Source organism: Petromyzon marinus, unplaced genomic scaffold (assembly GCF_048934315.1).
Source record: "Petromyzon marinus isolate PM22_M1 ecotype Great Lakes invasive population unplaced genomic scaffold, UKy_Petmar_22M1.pri1.0 PM_G_Scaffold_9, whole genome shotgun sequence".
Taxonomy (NCBI): Eukaryota; Metazoa; Chordata; class Hyperoartia; order Petromyzontiformes; family Petromyzontidae; genus Petromyzon; species Petromyzon marinus.
In genome coordinates this window covers 4,112,227-4,130,447 of record NW_027423046.1, presented here as the reverse complement: position 1 = coordinate 4,130,447, position 18,221 = coordinate 4,112,227, and the positions used below count along the sequence as shown (strand labels likewise).

General features: G+C 57.0%; 1 protein-coding gene across 1 annotated transcript in view; it reads left to right on the top strand.

The window, feature by feature from the left end:
* LOC142921845 (mutS protein homolog 4-like) overlaps nt 1-17,910 on the top strand; it is a gene marked incomplete at its 5' end in the record, with an annotated part of 29,527 nt that extends 11,617 nt beyond the window's left edge. The window contains 10 exons of the mRNA XM_076063180.1: nt 146-323; nt 1,184-1,312; nt 7,934-8,037; nt 8,949-9,073; nt 9,853-10,053; nt 11,301-11,419; nt 12,056-12,184; nt 12,427-12,649; nt 16,170-16,258; nt 16,352-17,910. Of these exons, the coding sequence (XP_075919295.1) occupies nt 146-323; nt 1,184-1,312; nt 7,934-8,037; nt 8,949-9,073; nt 9,853-10,053; nt 11,301-11,419; nt 12,056-12,184; nt 12,427-12,649; nt 16,170-16,258; nt 16,352-16,543 (1,489 nt within the window). The remainder of the gene's footprint in view (nt 1-145; nt 324-1,183; nt 1,313-7,933; nt 8,038-8,948; nt 9,074-9,852; nt 10,054-11,300; nt 11,420-12,055; nt 12,185-12,426; nt 12,650-16,169; nt 16,259-16,351) is intronic.
* Between the last annotated feature and the right edge of the window lie 311 nt (nt 17,911-18,221).

Below are 18,221 nucleotides of genomic sequence, written 5' to 3'. Positions count from 1 at the left end.
CAAGCGTCGTGGTGACGTCATCGCCACTTAGTGGCGAACGGCGGTTGTCGTCGTCGTTGTTGTTGTCGGCGACCGTGGCGGCGTCGATGGCGGCGGCGACACCACAACCCCCACCGCGTCTCCTCCCCCGCTGTCCCCGTGCCAGGTTCCCTGCGATCCTGGGCAAGCTGCGCACGGTGCTGACCGACGATTTGCCCTTCCGCAAGGGCAACCTCCTCTCGGCCAGGACACGGCGCTGCCACGTCGTGCGCCCCGGCCTCAACGGCTTCCTGGACCTCGCTCGGCGCATCCTCTCCGAGGCTGTCGGAGACATCGAAGGCACGGCACGGCTCACCCACCCGTAGCCCTCCCTGGCCGTCTTTGTATCTCTCTCTTCCTCTCTCTCTCTACCGCCTGCTGCTGTACGTTTGGAGTTTGCGTGTCTCTCTCATCATCGTCATCATCACGGTGGCTGCGAGATGTCAAGTACCTCGCCTGGTACGCAGGAGGTCGTGGGTTCCACCATCATCTCCCCCCCCCCCCTCTCCTCCTTTCTCCCCCACTCTTCCCCCTCTCTCCCCTGCCCATTCTCTCTCTCAGAGATCATCAAACAGCTCTCCGTGATTCACAACCTGCCCATTCTCTCTCCCAGAGACCATCACACAGCTCTCCGAGATTCAGAACCTGCCCATTCTCTCTCTCCCAGAGATCATCAAACAGCTCTCCGTGATTCACAACCTGCCCATTCTCTCTCTCCCAGAGATCATCAAACAGCTCTCTGAGATTCACAACCTGCCCATCTCTCTCTCCCAGAGATCATCAAACAGCTCTCCGTGATTCACAACCTGCCCATTCTCTCTCTCCCAGAGATCATCAAACAGCTCTCTGAGATTCACAACCTGCCAATTCTCTCTCTCTCTCTCAGAGATCATCAAACAGCTCTCCGTGATTCACAACCTGCCCATTCTCTCTCTCCCAGAGACCATTACACAGCTCTCCGAGATTCAGAACCTGCCCATTCTCTCTCTCCCAGAGATCATCAAACAGCTCTCCGTGATTCACAACCTGCCCATTTTCTCTCTCTCCCAGAGATCATCAAACAGCTCTCCGAGATTCACAACCTGCCCATTCTCTCTCTCCCAGAGATCATCAAACAGCTCTCCGTGATTCACAACCTGCCCATTTTCTCTCTCTCCCAGAGATCATCAAACAGCTCTCCGAGATTCACAACCTGCCCATGTCCATGAGCTACAGCGCCCTGCGTGGCTTTTACATCCAGACGTCCGCTCACTCCCTGCAGCCCGAACAGCGTCTGCCAGAGGTCTTCATCAAGGTCAACGCACAGAGACTCACAGACTCTTCACACAGAGACTCACAGACTCACCACACAGACTCATAGACTCATCGCACAGAGACCCATAGACTCATCGCACAGAGACCCACAGACTCACCACACAGAGACTCATAGACTCATCACATAGAGACTCATAGACTCATCGCACAGAGACCCATAGACTCATCGCACAGAGACCCACAGACTCACCACACAGAGACCCATAGACTCACCACACAGACTCATAGACTCATCGCACAGAGACTCACAGACTCATCACACAGAGACTCACAGACTCACCACACAGACTCATAGACTCATCGCACAGAGACCCATAGACTCATCGCACAGAGACCCACAGACTCACCACACAGAGACCCACAGACTCACCACACAGAGACTCATAGACTCACACAGAGACCCATAGACTCATCACATAGAGACCCATAGATTCATCACACAGAGACCCATAGACTCATCACACAGAGACCCATAGACTCACCACACAGAGACCCATAGACTCATCACATAGAGACCCACAGACTCACCACACAGAGACCCATAGACTCACCACACAGAGACCCATAGACTCACCACGCAGAGACGCATAGACTCATCACACAGAGACTCAGACTCACCACTCACAGACTCACCACTCATAGACTCACCACTCACAGACTCACCACTCATAGACCCAGAGTCTATGTGTGAGTTTATGTGTCTAGGTGTGAGACTATGTGTGAGTCTGTGTCTATCTGTGAGTCTATGTGTCTTTGTGTGAGTCTATGTGTCTATGTGTGAACTATGTGTGAGTCTATGTGTCTACTTGTGAGTCTGTGTCTATGTGTGATTCTATGTGTCTATGTGTGAGTCTATGTGTCTATGTGTGTGTCTACGTGTGAGTCTATGAGTCTATGTGTGAGTCTATGTGTCTGTGTGTGAGTCTATGTGTGAGTCTATGTGTCTATGTGTGAGTCTATGTGTCTATGTGTGAGTCTCACCCCTCACCCCACCACTCACCACACCCCTCACTCACCACCCCTCACTCACCCCTCACCACCCCTCACTCACCACTCACCACCCTCACTCACCACTCACCACCCCTCACTCACCACTCACCACCCCTCACTCACCACTCACCACCCCTCACTCACCACCACTCACTCACCACTCACCACCCCTCACTCACCACTCACCACCACTCACTCACCACCACTCACTCACCACTCACCACCCCTCACTCACCCCTCACTCACCACTCACCACCCCTCACTCACCACTCACCACCACTCACCCCATCACTCACCACTCTCACTCACCACTCACCACCCTCACTCACCACTCACCACCCTCACTCACCACTCCCCACCACTCACTCACCACTCACCATCCTCACTCACCACTCACCACCACTCACTCACCACTCACCACTCTCACTCACCACTCACCACCCTCACTCACCACTCACTCACCCCTCACTCACCCCTCACTCACCACTCACCACCCCTCACTCACCACTCACCACACCCCTCACTCACCACTGACCACCCTCACTCACCACTCACCACCCCTCACTCACCACTCACCACCACTCACTCACCACTCACCACCCCTCACTCACCACTCACTCACCACCCCTCACTCACCACTCACCACACCTCACTCACCACTCACCACCCTCACTCACCCCTCACTCACCACTCACTCACCACCCCTCACTCACCACTCACCACCCTCACTCACCACTCACCACCCTCACTCACCACTCACCACCCCTCACTCACCACTCACCACTCACCACCCCTCACTCACCACTCACCACCACTCACCCCACCACTCACCACCCCTCACTCACCACTCACCACTCACCACCCCTCACTCACCACTCACCACCCCTCACTCACCACTCACCACCCCTCACTCACCACTCACCACCCCTCACTCACCCCTCACTCACCACCCCTCACTCACCACTCACCACCCCTCACTCACCATCCTCACTCACCACTCACCACCACTCACCCCACCACTCACCACCCCTCACTCACCACTCACCACTCACCACCCCTCACTCACCACTCACCACCCCTCACTCACCACTCACCACCCCTCACTCACCACTCACCACCCCTCACTCACCCCTCACTCACCACCCCTCACTCACCACTCACCACCCCTCACTCACCATCCTCACTCACCACTCACCACCACTCACCCCACCACTCACCACCCCTCACTCACCACTCACCACTCACCACCCCTCACTCACCACTCACCACCCCTCACTCACCACTCACCACCCCTCACTCACCACTCACCACCCCTCACTCACCACTCACCACCACTCACTCACCACCACTCACTCACCACTCACCACCCCTCACTCACCCCTCACTCACCACTCACCACCCCTCACTCACCACTCACCACCACTCACCCCATCACTCACCACTCTCACTCACCACTCACCCACCCTCACTCACCACTCACCACCCTCACTCACCACTCCCCACCACTCACTCACCACTCACCATCCTCACTCACCACTCACCACCACTCACCTCACCACTCACCACTCTCACCACCACTCACCACCCTCACTCACCACTCACTCACCCCTCACTCACCCCTCACTCACCACTCACCACCCCTCACTCACCACTCACCACACCCCTCACTCACCACTGACCACCCTCACTCACCACTCACCACCCCTCACTCACCACTCACCACCACTCACTCACCACTCACCACCCCTCACTCACCACTCACTCACCACCCCTCACTCACCACTCACCACACCTCACTCACCACTCACCACCCTCACTCACCCCTCACTCACCACTCACTCACCACCCCTCACTCACCACTCACCACCCTCACTCACCACTCACCACCCTCACTCACCACTCACCACCCCTCACTCACCACTCACCACTCACCACCCCTCACTCACCACTCACCACCACTCACCCCACCACTCACCACCCCTCACTCACCACTCACCACTCACCACCCCTCACTCACCACTCACCACCCCTCACTCACCACTCACCACCCCTCACTCACCCCACTCACCACCCCTCACTCACCATCCTCACTCACCACTCACCACCACTCACCCCACCACTCACCACCCCTCACTCACCACTCACCACTCACCACCCCTCACTCACCACTCACCACCCCTCACTCCACCACTCACCACCCCTCACTCACCACTCACCACCCCTCACTCACCCCCTCACTCACCACCCCTCACTCACCACTCACCACCCCTCACTCACCATCCTCACTCACCACTCACCACCACTCACTCACCACTCACCACCCCTCACTCACCACTCACCACCACTCACTCACTCACCACCACTCACCACTCACTCACCACTCACCACCACTCACTCACCACTCACCACCCCTCACTCACCACCCTCACTCACCACCACTCACTCACCACTCACCACCCCTCACTCACCACTCACCACCACTCACCTCACCACCACTCACCACTCACTCACCACTCACCACCACTCACTCACCACTCACCACCCCTCACTCACCACTCACCACACCTCACTCACCACTCACCACCCCTCACTCACCACCACTCACCACTCACTCACCACTCACCACCACTCACTCACCACTCACCACCACTCACTTACCACCACTCACCACTCACTCACCACCCCTCACTCACCACTCACCACCCCTCACTCACCACTCACCACCACTCACTCACCACCACTCACTCACCACTCACCACCCCTCACTCACCCCTCACTCACCACTTACCACCCCTCACTCACCACTCACCACAACTCACCCCATCACTCACCACTCTCACTCACCACTCACCACCCTCACTCACCACTCACCACCCTCACTCACCACTCACCACCACTCACTCACCACTCACCATCCTCTCTCACCACTCACCACCACTCACTCACCACTCACCACTCTCACTCACCACTCACCACCCTCACTCACCACTCACTCACCCCTCACTCACCCCTCACTCACCACTCACCACCCCTCACTCACCACTCACCACCCCTCACTCACCACTCACTCACCCCTCACTCACCCTCACTCACCACTCACCACCCCTCACTCACCACTCACCACCCCTCACTCACCACTCACCACCCCTCACTCACCACTCACCACCCCTCACTCACCACTCACCACCCCTCACTCACCACCCTCACTCACCACTCACCACCCCTCACTCACCACTCACCACCACTCACTCACCACCACTCACTCACCACTCACCACCCCTCACTCACCCCTCACTCACCACCCCTCACTCACCACTCACCACCACTCACCCCCATCACTCACCACTCACTCACCACACCCTCACTCACCACTCACCACCCTCACTCACCACTCCCCACCACTCACTCACCACTCACCATCCTCACTCACCACTCACCACCACTCACTCACCACTCACCACTCTCACTCACCACTCACCACCCTCACTCACCACTCACTCACCCCTCACTCACCCCTCACCTCACCACTCCCCCACCCCTCACTCACCACTCACCACACCCCTCACTCACCACTCACCACCCTCACTCACCACTCACTCACCACCCCTCACTCACCACTCACCACCACTCACTCACCACTCACCACCCCTCACTCACCACTCACCACCACCACCCCTCACTCACCACTCACCACACCTCACTCACCACTCACCACCCTCACTCACCCCTCACTCACCACTCACTCACCACCCCTCACTCACCACTAAAACCACCCTCACTCACCACTCACCACCCTCACTCACCACTCACCACCCCTCACTCACCACTCACCACTCCACCCACCCTCACCTCACCACTCACCACTCACCCCACCACTCACCACCCTCACTCACCACTCACCACTCACCACCCTCACTCACCACTCACCACCCCTCACTCACCACCCTCACTCACCACTCACCACCCCTCACTCACCACTCACCACCCCTCACTCACCCCTCACTCACCACCCCTCACTCACCACTCACCACCCCTCACTCACCATCCTCACTCACCACTCACCACCACTCACTCACCACTCACCACCCCTCACTCACCACTCACCACCACTCACTCACCACCACTCACCACTCACTCACCACTCACCACCACTCACTCACCACTCACCACCCCTCACCACCACCCTCACTCACCACCACTCCTCCACTCACCACCCCTCACTCACCACTCACCACCACTCCCACCACCACTCACCACTCAGTCACCACTCACCACCACTCACTCACCACTCACCACCCTCACTCACCCCTCACCACACCTCACTCACCACTCACCACCCCTCACTCACCACCACTCACCACTCACTCACCACTCACCACCACTCACTCACCACTCACCACCACCTCACTCACCACCACTCACCACTCTCTCACCACCCCTCACTCACCACTCACCACCCCTCACTCACCACTCACCACCACTCACTCACCACCACTCACTCACCACTCACTCACCCCTCACTCACCCCTCACTCACCACTTCACCCTCACTCACCACTCACCACAACTCACCCCATCACTCACCACTCTCACTCACCACTCACCACCCTCACTCCACTCACCACCCTCACTCACCACTCCCCACCACTCACTCACCACTCACCACCTCACTCACCACTCACCACCACTCACTCACCACTCACCACTCTCACTCACCACTCACCACCCTCACTCACCACTCACTCACCCCTCACTCACCCCTCACTCACCACTCACCACCCCTCACTCACCACTCACCACCCTCACTCACCACTCACTCACCCCTCACTCACCCCTCACTCACCACTCACTCACCACCCCTCACTCACCACTCACCACACCCCTCACTCACCACTCACCACCCCTCACTCACCCTCACCACACCTCACTCACCACTCACCACCCTCACTCACCCCTCACTCACCACTCACCACCCCTCACTCACCTCTCACCACACCTCACTCACCACTCACCACCCTCACTCACCCCTCACTCACCACTCACTCACCACCCTCACTCACCACTCACCACCCTCACTCACCACTCACAACCCTCACTCACCACTCACCACCCCTCACTCACCACTCACCACCACTCACCCCACCACTCACCACCCTTCACTCACCACCCCTCACTCACCCCCACCCTCACTCACCACTCACCACCCCTCACTCACCACTCACTCACCACTGACTCACCACTCACCACCCCTCACTCACCACTCACCCACCACTCACCCACCACTCACCACCCCTACTCACCACCCCTCACTCACCACCCCTCACTCACCACCCCTCACTCACCACTCACCACCCTCACTCACCACACACCACACCCCTCACTCACCACTCACCACTCACCACCCCTCACTCACCACTCACCACCCTCACTCACCACTCACCACCCTCACTCACCACTCACCACACCTCACTCACCACTCACTCACCACCCCTCACTCACCACTCACCACCCTCACTCACCACTCACTCACCACCCCTCACTCACCACTCACCACACCCCTCACTCACCACTCACCACCCCTCACTCATCACTCACCACCCCTCACTCACCAGGTGAGCAAACGTGGGAACCTTCTCAGCTACACCACCATGGACCTCATGAGGCTGAACTGCCGCAGCCAGGAAGCCGTGGAGGAGATCTACCTCATGTCCAACGTGTGAGGGAACACCCCTACCCCAGGCAGAGTGTGGTGGACTAATCTCCATCTGTTCCTTGACTCACTGCCGCTTCTACCTGTGGGGGTTGCAGAGGAACCCCCTGGCTATGCCCTGCACTACTATACACTACACTATACACTACACTATACACTACACTACACACTACATTATACACTACACTATACACTACACTATACACTACACTACTATACACTACACTATACACTACACTATACACTACACTACTATACACTACAATATACACTACACTACTATACACTACACTATACACTACACTACTATACACTATACTATACACTACACTATACACTACACTACTATACACTACACTATACACTACACTATACACTACAATATACACTACACTATACACTACACTATACATTACTATGCACTACACTATGCACTACACTATACACTACACTATACACTACACTATACACTACACTATACACTACACTATACTATACACTACACTATACACTACTATACACTACTGTACACTACTACACTACACTATGCACTACACTATACACTACACTATACACTACACTATACACTACACTATACACTACTGTACACTACACTATACACTACACTATACACTACACTATACACTACTGTACACTACACTATGCACTACACTATACACTACACTATACACTACTGTACACTACACTATACACTACTATACACTACTCTACACTACACAATGCACTACACTATACACTACACTATACACTACTGTACACTACACTATACACTACTATACACTACTACACTACACTATGCACTACACTATACACTACACTATACACTACTGTACACTACTCTTTACACAACACCCTTTGGGGGGGGAGGGTGACCCCCGCTCTGTCTCCGTGCCCAGGGTGTTGTCCAAGCTGTTTGCGGAGATCCGGGAGGACATAGTGTGTCTCTACAAGCTTGCTGACGCAGTGTCCATGGTGGACATGCTGCTGGCATTCGCTCACCGCACCACGCTCACCAAGTCCGGTACGCGGTGGGTGGGTGGGTGAGTGAGTGGGTGAGTGAGTGGGTGAGTGGATGGGTGGGTGAGTGGGTAAGTGGGTGAGTGAGGGAGTGAGTGAGTGAGTAGGTGGGTGGGTGAGTGAGTGAGTGAGTGGGTGGGTGGGTGAGTGAGTGAGTGGGTGGGTGGGTGGGTGAGTGAGTGAGTGGGTGGGTGGGTGGGTGAGTGAGTGGGTGGGTGGGTGGGTGAGTGAGTGGGTAAGTGGGTGAGTGAGGGAGTGAGTGAGTGAGTGGGTGAGTGAGTGAGGAGAGTGAGTGAGTGGGTGGGTGAGTGGATGAGTGAGTGAGTGAGTGGGTGAGTGGGTGAGTGAGGGATTGAGTGAGTGAGTGGGTGAGTGGGTAGGTGAGTGAGTGGGTGAGTGGGTGGATGGGTGGGTGAGTGAGTGAGTGGGTGAGTGGATGAGTGAGGGAGTGAGTGAGTGAGTGGGTGAGTGGGTGGGTGAGTGAGTGAGTGGGTGGGTGAGTGAGTAAGGGAGTGAGTGATTGAGTGGGTGGGTGAGTGGATGAGTGAGTGGCCTTCACCCCCCGTGACCTCCCCCCGTGACCTCCGCCCCCGTGACCTCTGCCCCGTGACCTCTACCCCGCGACCTCCCCCCCTTGACTCCTCCCCCCCGTGACCTCCCCCCCCGTGAATCCTCCCCCCTGTGACCTCCCTCCCATGACCTCCCCCCCTTGACCTCCACCCCCATGACCTTCACCCCCGTGACCTCCCGTGACCTCCCCCCGCTGTCTGTGGTGAGCTGCAGTCCGTCCGGAATTCTCTGACACACTGGCCCTCAAGGGGGCTCGCCACCCCATCCTGGAGCGGGTGCTGGGCTGGCCGCTGGTGCCTAACGACGTCTTCCTGTCGGACGCCTCCAACTTCCTCGTTGTCACGGGGCCCAACAACAGCGGCAAGTCCACGCTGCTGAGACAGGTGGCACTCTGCCAGGTGATGGCACAGATCGGTGAGTGGGTGGGGGGGGTGAGTTGGTGAGTGAGTGAGTGGGTGGGTGAGTGAGTGGGTGAGTGGGTGGGTGAGTTGGTGAGTGGGTGAGTGAGTGATTGAGTGGGTGAGTCAGTGAGTGAGTGAGTGGGTGGGTGGGTGAGTGACTGTTTGAGTGAGTGAGTGGGTGAGTGATTGAGTGGGTGGGTGGGTGAGTGAGTGGGTGAGTGATTGAGTGGGTGGGTGAGTGAGTGAGTTGGTAAGTGGGTGGGTGAGTTGGTGAGTGAGTGAGTCGGTGGGTGAGTGAGTTGGTGAATGGGTGGGTGAGTTGGTGAGTGAGATGGTTGGTGAGTGGGTGGGTGAGTTGGTGAATGAGTGAGTTGGTGAGTGAGTGAGTGGGTGAGTGGGTGAGTGATTGGGTGGGTGAGTCAGTGAGTTGGTGAGTGAGTGGGTGAGTGATTGAGTGGGTGAGTCAGTGAGTGAGTGAGTGGGTGGGTGAGTGACTGTTTGAGTGAGTGAGTGAGTGGGTGAGTGATTGAGTGGGTGGGTGGGTGAGTGAGTGGGTGAGTGATTGAGTGGGTGAGTCAGTGAGTGAGTGAGTGGGTGGGTGGGTGAGTGACTGTTTGAGTGAGTGAGTGAGTGGGTGAGTGATTGAGTGGGTGGGTGGGTGAGTGAGTGGGTGAGTGATTGAGTGGGTGGGTGAGTGAGTGGGTGAGTGATTGAGTGGGTGAGTAAGTGGGTGAGTGATTGAGTGGGTGAGTGAGTGGGTGAGTGAGTGAGTGGGTGATTGAGTGAGTAGGTGAGTGGGTGAGTAAGTGAGTGAGTGGGTGATTGAGTAGGTGAGTAAGTGAGTAGGTGAGTGTTTGAGTGAGTGAGTAGGTGAGTGAGTGAGTAGGTGAGTGTTTGAGTGAGTGAGTAGGTGAGTGAGTGAGTAGGTGAGTGAGTAGGTGAGTGAGTGAGTGGGTGATTGAGTGAGTAGGTGAGTGAGTGGGTGAGTAAGTGAGTGAGTGGGTGATTGAGTAGGTGAGTAAGTGAGTAGGTGAGTGTTTGAGTGAGTGAGTAGGTGAGTAAGTAAGTGAGTGTTTGAGTGAGTGAGTGAGTAGGTGAGTAAGTAAGTGAGTGAGTGTTTGGGTGAGTGAGTGAGTGAGTAAGTAAGTGAGTGAGTGTTTGGGTGAGTGAGTGAGTAGGTGAGTAAGTAAGTGAGTGAGTGTTTGAGTGAGTAGGTGAGTAAGTAAGTGAGTAAGTGTTTGGGTGCTACCACTGCTTCAGGTTGCTTCGTGCCAGCCGACTTTGCCTGCATGAGGATCGCTGATCAGATCTTCACTCGCATCGGTGTGGACGACGATATCCAGCCACTCTCCTCCACCTTCACCATCGAGATGAGAGAGGTGGGTGTGGAGTGAGAGGGTGGGTGAGTGGGTGGGTGGGTGAGTGGATTGGTGAGTGGGTTGGTGGGTGAGTGTGTGAGTGGGTGGGTGAGTGTGTGAATGGGTTGGTGAGTGGGTGGGTGAGTGGTTGGTTGGGTGTGTGAGTGGGTGTGTGAGTGGGTGAGTGAGTGGGTGGGTGAGTGGTTGGGTGGGTGAGTGGGTGGGTGAGTGGTTGGGTAGGTGGGTGAGTGGGTTGGTGAGTGGGTGTGTGAGTGGGTGGGTGAGTGGATGTGTGAGTGGGTGGGTGAGTGGGTGGGTGAGTGACTGGGTGGGTGAGTGGGTGGGTCGGTGAGTGGGTGGGTGAGTGGTTGGGTAGGTGGGTGAGTGGTTTGGTGAGTGGGTGGGTGAGTGGGTGGGTGGGTGTGTGAGTGGGTGGATGGGTGTGTGAGTGGGTGGGTGAGTGAGTGGGTGTGTGAGTGAGTTGGTGAGTGAGTGAGTGGGTGGGTGTGTGGGTGGGTGTGTGGGTGGGTGAGTGGTTGGGTGAGTGGGTGGGTGAGTGAGTTGGTAAGTGAGTTGGTGAGTGAGTGAGTTGGTGAGTGGGTGGGTGTGTGGGTGGGTGAGTAGGTGGGTGACCCCCGGTGACCCCCATGACCCCAGGTGAACTACATAGTTCGCACAGCCACCGACCGCTCTCTGGTGATCATCGACGAGCTCGGGAGGGGCACCGGGGTCCACGAGGCCCTGGGGATCTGTCACTCGGTCTGTGAGTGTCTCCTGCAGCGCAAGGTGGTGACCACTCACACTCACCACTCACACTCACCACTCACACTCACCACTCACACTCACCACACTCACCACTCACACTCACCACAAACACTCACCACACTCACCACTCACACTCGGTCTGTGAGTGTCTCCTTCAGCGCAAGGTGGTGACCGCTCACAGTCACACTCACTACACTCACCACTCACACTCACCACCCTCACCACCCTCACCACCCCCGTGTGTCTCCCCCCCCCTCCCCCAGACGTTCACCATCTTCGCCACCCACCACCTGGAGCTGAGTCACCTCTCCACCCTCTACCCCAACGTCTCCAACAGCCACTTCCTGGTGGAGTCGCGCAATCAGCAACAGCAGCTGCAGCAGCATCGTGACGGTAAAGCCGCTGGTGCCGACGACTCGCGGACGGTGCCACGTGTGACGTGCACGTACAAGCTGGTGCAGGGGCACACGCCGGACACGCACTACGGTACTACGCGTGTGTGTGTGTGTGTACGTGTGTGTGTGTATGTGTGTGTACGTGTGTGTATGTGTACGTGTGTGTGTGTACGTGTGTGTGTACGTGTGTGTGTGTGTGTACGTGTGTGTGTACGTGTGTGTGTACGTGTGTGTGTACGTGTGTGTACGTGTGTGTGTACATGTGTGTGTCTGTCCGTCTGCTACAGCAGAGGTGTAGGGAATTCCAACAAGACCTACATCTCTGCTTTATTGACCTGGTCAAGGCCTATGATACCATCAGTAGGCCTGGGCTCTGGGTCGTTCTTCGTGCTTTTGGAGTACCTGACCCTCTGCTCACGATCATTAAGGACCTTCATGATGGTGAGCGGGCCCGGGTAAAACTACGTGGCCGGGAGTCAGAGCCATTCCCTGTACACCTTGGGGTGCGACAGGGATGTCCTCTGGCTCCCACATTATTTAACATCTATTTTGACCACGTAGTTCGTGAAACCTTCAATAGCTGTACCGGGGGAATCTCCATATGGTACAGATATAATGTGAGGCTAATCGATGCCCGGGTGCGGTCAAGGGATGGCTCCCTATTGCTCAACCACGTTATGTATGCTGATGATTTGGTAATAGCTGCTCAGTCAGAGGAGGAGTTGGAGACGCTGCTGCTGAGACTGGAGCGTGCCACTAAGAGGTGGGGCCTTACCATCAGCCCCACCAAAACTAAGCACCTGCCTGGGTATTTTGTACCATCGGACACTCCACCCCCACAACTCCCAATCGGTGATGGGGCAGTTGTGGAGAGAGTGGAGAGTTTCCCATACCTGGGCAGTGTGCTTATGACTGGCTCCAGTTTAACAGCAGAGGTCTCACTCCGAATCAGTCGAGCGGCAATATCTTTTCATCGGTTGCGTAACGCTGTGTGGAAGCTACCTGGTCTGTCGCTCCGCACTAAGCTTCAGGTCTTCTCGGCCACGGTCATTCCCTCCCTTCTCTACGCTTGCGAAACGTGGACCCCCCTAATGGAACAACTTCGCCGGTTAGAAACATTTAGGCTGGCCTGCCTACGATCCATCCTGGGTTTAACCAGACTGGATTGCGTGAGGAGCTCACAAATCCTTGAAAGATCTGGGCAGGGTCCCATCGGTGAGCTCCTCCGGCAGGCAAGGCTGCGATGGCTGGGTCATGTAGCCCGCATGCCCAGCCACCGCATGCCGAAACAGCTTTTGTTTGGCCGGATTGAGGGGGCTAAGCGGGCGCGGCACGGGCTAGAGAAGAGATGGAGTGATGTGGTACAGGAGGACGTGGAGCTGAGTGGACTTGCCAATGACTGGTACCAGCGGTGTCAAGATCGGCCTCTGTGGAGGAGGCTCGTGAAGGATGCTACTGGGCAGTTGGAGGCAGTCGCCCTCCAACAACAACGGAGGACGGAGGAGCGACGCTCAGAACAACGAGCGGAGCGCCGGGTGGCTAAAGCACAGCAGGTTGGCACAGTAGGGGGCACAGGTGGTGCATCAGCCAGTCATCTCAGTCCTCCTGCCAGCGGGCGTTCGACACTTCACGTGGCCTCAGGATGCACATAGCCTGGCACAAGCGTCGTGGTGACGTCACCGCCATTTAGTGGCGAATGGCGGTTGTTGTTGTGTACGTGTGTGTACGTGTGTGTGTGTACATGTGTGTATGTGTGTGTGTGTACGTGTGTCCGGCAAAAACAACCCCCTACCTCGTTGGTGCCGGACTGCAACGCTGTGGTGAGCGGTGCCGTGGGGGGAGGGTCAATGTAAATTGACCATTCCCCTCGTGGCGTTTGTGACCATCACAGTGGCCAAATGGGGGCTCTGGATGGGTGCAAGGGGCTGGTAACCCCTCCACCTTCAATTAACTACCACCAAACTACGATTATAATTTTTTTTATTAAGCTTGTGCCGGAGGCCCCGGGGGTACAGGCGTCTATGACGTCTCCTGGCCAAACTCCACTTGGCGGAGCCAGGAGATTGAATATCTACCCTCGGGGCTCCTCCAGAAACAACGAAAAGCCACTACGTGTGGCCACGTGGAATGTTCGAACGCTCACTGCGGAGGAGAGGCTGCCACTCCTCTGTCGGGAGCTGGACCGGTGCCGCCTCGATCTCTGTGGTATTCAGGAGGTCCGGTGGACCGGCTCTGGCTCCTACCACCATGAGGGATGGACAGTCCTCTTTTCACGGCAGGAGACTGCCAAACAACAGGGAGTGGTTCTTATTCTGAACAAAAGAATGAAGGGGGCGTGGGAGCGTGGCGGTGAGGTGTGGGAAGCTGTAAGCCCCAGGCTACTTTGGGCTCGCATTCCCATCAACCGGAGGTGAGGAGTGGTGGTCGTGGTTACTTATGCCCCCACCGAAGACGAACATCCGTGGAGGGATCCAGGCAAGGCCGATGAGTCGGATGCCTTCTATGACCTCCTGTCACAGGTGCGAGCTAAAGTAGCCCCTCGGGATAGAGTCATCTTGTTGGGTGAATGCCCGAGTTGGTCATGATGCTGGCACCTGGTCTGGAGTGATTGGAAGGCATGGGCCAGACCAGCTCAATAACAACGGCAGGAGGCTGCTACATTTTTGTGCAGCCCATGGGCTTGTAAATACCAACACGCTGTTCCGGCATCGGCGCATCCACACAACATCATGGATGCATGCCGGGTCCAAGCAAGAACACTGCTGGACTACATAGTGACGGAACAGCGAATGCGAGCCCATGTCCTTGACACCAGGACCTACCGTGGAACTGATCTGCCCACTGACCATCGACTAGTCATCTGTAAGATGCACCTGCAATTCTTCCACTCCGGTGGTGGGTGTACACCCAGGACCCCATTCAAACCCTTAGTGGCATGCTCTGCCGGCTGGGATTGGCATCGTCCCCCACTCCTCCTGATGTCGAGGGACAACGGGCAAGGTTTAGGACCGTGGCTCATATAGCTGCAATGGTTGCTTTGGGTACGCGGTCCAGACCTCCCCAGAGACCCTGGCTGACAGAGGAGATGTTCAGGATGGTTGAGAAAAAGCGACAGGCCCACTGTCATCGGCTACAGAATCCCACGTCGGAGAATGAGGAGGCTTACCGCAGCCCTCGCTCGGAGGTTCGGAGAGCCGCGAGGCGCCGCAATGACGGGTGGCGGTCGCGGGTTGCTGAGGAGATAGAGTCTGCATCAGTGGCCCGCGATCACAAATCGCTTTTTAACTCCCCATCAAGAGAGTAACCTGCGGCGCCACAACCGATTACCATCATTGGGGGAAAGAACGGTGACCCGATCTCCGACCCCCAGGGAACAGGTTTGCAGATCTGCCGAGCATTTCCGCGAGGTCCCGGTAGGGGAAGGGGGAAAACCCCTCGGCCCGGAAAAACACATCACGGCACAGAGCGGGGACGGCCCTGCCGAGGCCGCCGGCGCCTCAAACATCGTAAAGAAGAAGCCGTCGCCTTCCGCGACGCGGTCGGCGTCTCACGGCCACCACCACCCTCCTCCCCCTCCCCCCCCCCTCCCCCTCCGCGTGCCCCGCGTCCAGGTCTGGAGATGGCCACGCTGTCATCGCTGCCGCCCTCCCTGCTGCGCGACGCCACGGGGCTGCTGGCGCGGATCGGCGGCAAGAGCTGGGTAACGACGCTGACCCCCGCCGACACCCCCGCCGCGACCCCCCCGCGACCCGCCCGTGACCCCCCCCCGTGACCCCTCCGCGACCCCCCCCAGATGGAGCGTCAGGCCGACTCCGCGCCCGTGCTGCGCCGAGCGGCCGTCCACCGCCTCGCGACGCGGCTGGGCCAGGCGGCGCGACACTCGCGGCTGGACGGAGCCAGCCTGGCCACGTACCTGGGGTCGCTGAGACAGCGGTACCTCGACGAGCTGGAGCACATCGCTGACGCCACCGTTAACACCCACTGAACAACACCACCACGAACACCACCACCGCTAACACCCACTGAACGACACCACCACCAACACCACCGCTAACACCCACTGAACGACACCACCACCACCGCTAACACTCACTGAACGACACCACCACTACCACCGCTAACACACACTGAACGACACCACCACCAACACCACCACCGCTAACACCGCTAACACCCACTGAACGACACCACCACCATCACTACCACCGCTAACACACACTGAACGACACCACCACCAACACCACCACCGCTAACACCGCTAACACCCACTGAACGACACCACCACCACCACCGCTAACACCCACTGAACGACACCACCACCAACACCACCACCACCGCTAACACCCACTAAACGACACCACCACCACCGCTAACACCCACTGAAGGACACGACCACCAACACCACCACCACCGCTAACACCCACTGAACGACACCACCACCACCACCACCGCTAACACCCACTGAACGACACCACCACCAACACCACCACCACCGCTAACACACACTGAACGACACCACCACCAACACCACCACCACCGCTAACCCCCACTGAACGACACCACCACCAACACCACCACCGCTAACACCCACTGAACGACACCACCACCAACACCACCACCAACACCACCACCACCGCTAACACCCACTGAACGACACCACCAACACCACCACCACCGCTAACATCCATTGAACGACACCACCACCAACACCACCACCAACACCACCACCACCGGTAACACCCACTGAACGACACCACCACCACCACCGCTAACACCCACTGAACGACACCACCAACACCACCACCACCGCTAACACCCACTGAACGACACCACCACCAACACCACCATAAACACCACCACCACCGCTAACACCCACTGAACGACACCACCACCGCTAACACCCACTGAACGACACCACCACCAACACCACCACCGCTAACACCCACTGAACGACACCACCACCACCACCGCTAACACCCACTGAACGACACCACCACCAACACCACCACCGCTAACACCCACTGAACGACACCACCACCACTACCGCTAACACCCACTGAACGACACCACCACCAACACCACCACCGCTAACACCCACTGAACGACACCACCACCAACACCACCACCGCTAACACCCACTGAACGACACCACCAACACCACCACGATCCAACACCACCAATGCCACCACCACCACCAATTCCAGCACCACCACCACCACGGTGGAGGGGTAAGCGTGTGGGTACCATTGTGTGGTGTGGGGTAGGCTGACGGAGGTCCTGATTAGCCAGACGATGATGTTATTTCGTGCTGTGTTGTTGGATATATAAACATAAAGTTTACTGTCAAACTGGCTCAGTGATTGAGTAATTTCGTGAGCAAGCGACTGAGTGAGCAGCTGAGCTCCTGAGTGAATCACTGGCTGAGTGAGTGAGTCACTGGCTGAGTGAGTGACTGGCTGAGTGAGTGACTGGCTGAGTGAGTGAGTGAGTGGTTGAGTGAGTGAGTGATTGGCTGAGTGAGTTAGTGGCTGAGTGAGTGACTGGCAGAGTGACTGGCTGAGTGAGTGAGTGACTGGCTGAGTGAGTGACTGGCTGAGTGAGTCACTGGCTGAGTGAGTGAGTGACTGGCTGAGTGGGTGGCTGGCTGAGTGAGTGAGTCACTG